The sequence below is a fragment of the Galeopterus variegatus genome, unplaced genomic scaffold (genome assembly GCF_000696425.1).
Source record: "Galeopterus variegatus unplaced genomic scaffold, G_variegatus-3.0.2 Scaffold1552, whole genome shotgun sequence".
Classification (NCBI taxonomy): Eukaryota; Metazoa; Chordata; class Mammalia; order Dermoptera; family Cynocephalidae; genus Galeopterus; species Galeopterus variegatus.
Genome location: NW_007727663.1, coordinates 289139 through 290371, shown reverse-complemented (window position 1 = coordinate 290371; position 1233 = coordinate 289139). Strand labels below are relative to the sequence as shown.

General features: G+C 38.7%; 1 protein-coding gene across 1 annotated transcript in view; it reads left to right on the top strand.

Moving 5' to 3' along the window:
* Positions 1-1233, top strand: part of TMC7 (transmembrane channel-like 7) — a 53588-nt gene that overhangs the window by 24129 nt on the left and 28226 nt on the right. Inside the window, exon 4 of the mRNA XM_008577625.1 lies at positions 707-874. Within this exon, the coding sequence (XP_008575847.1) occupies positions 707-874 (168 nt within the window). The remainder of the gene's footprint in view (positions 1-706; positions 875-1233) is intronic.

Below are 1233 nucleotides of genomic sequence, written 5' to 3'. Positions count from 1 at the left end.
CTGCACAGAAAACTATAAAATATTGAGAAAAACAAAAGAAGACCTAAAGATATACATGGATCCTTTATGTCCATGGATCAGAGGATCGAATATTATAAAGATGTCACTTCTCAAATTGACCTATATGAGTATATTCTCTATAATCCCAATTAGAATCTCAGCAGATTGTGTATGTGTGAATATTAATACACCGATCTAAAGTTTATATAGAAATGCAGAAGGTCAAGTGTACCTCGGGCAATCTTGAGGAAAACAAAGCTGGAAGACATATAGTACCATATATCAAGTCTTATTATAAACCTGTAATAATTAAGACAGTCTAGAATTGGTGCAAGGATAGACAAATAGACCCATGGAACAGGACAGAGCTCAGAAACAGACTCATACATATATGGTTAATTGATTTCCTGAAAAGGCTATCAATAAATGTTATTGAGTCAACTAGATATTTGTATGAGAAAAGATAAATATGGAGTCCACCCTCACACCATCTTCAAATGATTAATTTAATATTGATTACAGATCTACAAGTGAAAAGTTAAAGTGCTAAGAAGTAGAATGCCAACAGTAGAAGAATAAAATGTTTCTTCCTCTCTTTCCCCACCAAGATTCCTCCTACTTCATCTTTCTGTGGCTGATTGAATTTACAGTGTGTAGTGCTGCATCAATACTCCTGGTCAGTGATGTTCAAATTTCTTTTTTCCAGGGAAATTTGGCACTGGGATTCAGTCCTATTTCTCCTTCTTGCGGTTCCTAGTGCTGCTGAATTTGGTGATATTTCTGATCATCTTTATGTTCGTTTTACTGCCCGTTTTGCTCACCAAATACAAGATCACCAATAGCAGCTTTGTGCTCATTCCATTCAAAGACGTGGGTGAGTCTGAGGCCTGGTTTTCCATGATGAGTGTTCTTTTCACTGCGTACCTAGCTAAAGTGCTTCCTTTGCTAGGAATCTTTATTCTAAGTCTAAGGTGGCTGTATTAGTCAGGATGGGTGAGGTTATGCTGCAGAAATGAATGACCCCATAACTCTCAGTGCCTAACAACCACAAAGATTTATTTCTCACTCACAGTCCATGTCCAGCGTGGGTTGGTGGTCTTCACTTTGGAGCCCAGGCTGGTGGAGCAGCCTCTCCCTGGACCTCTGATAGTAACTATGGCCGAGGGGAAAAAAGCCATGGCAAACACATGTTAGCTCCTGAAACTTCTGCCTGGAGATGGCATTTTTTTTTTT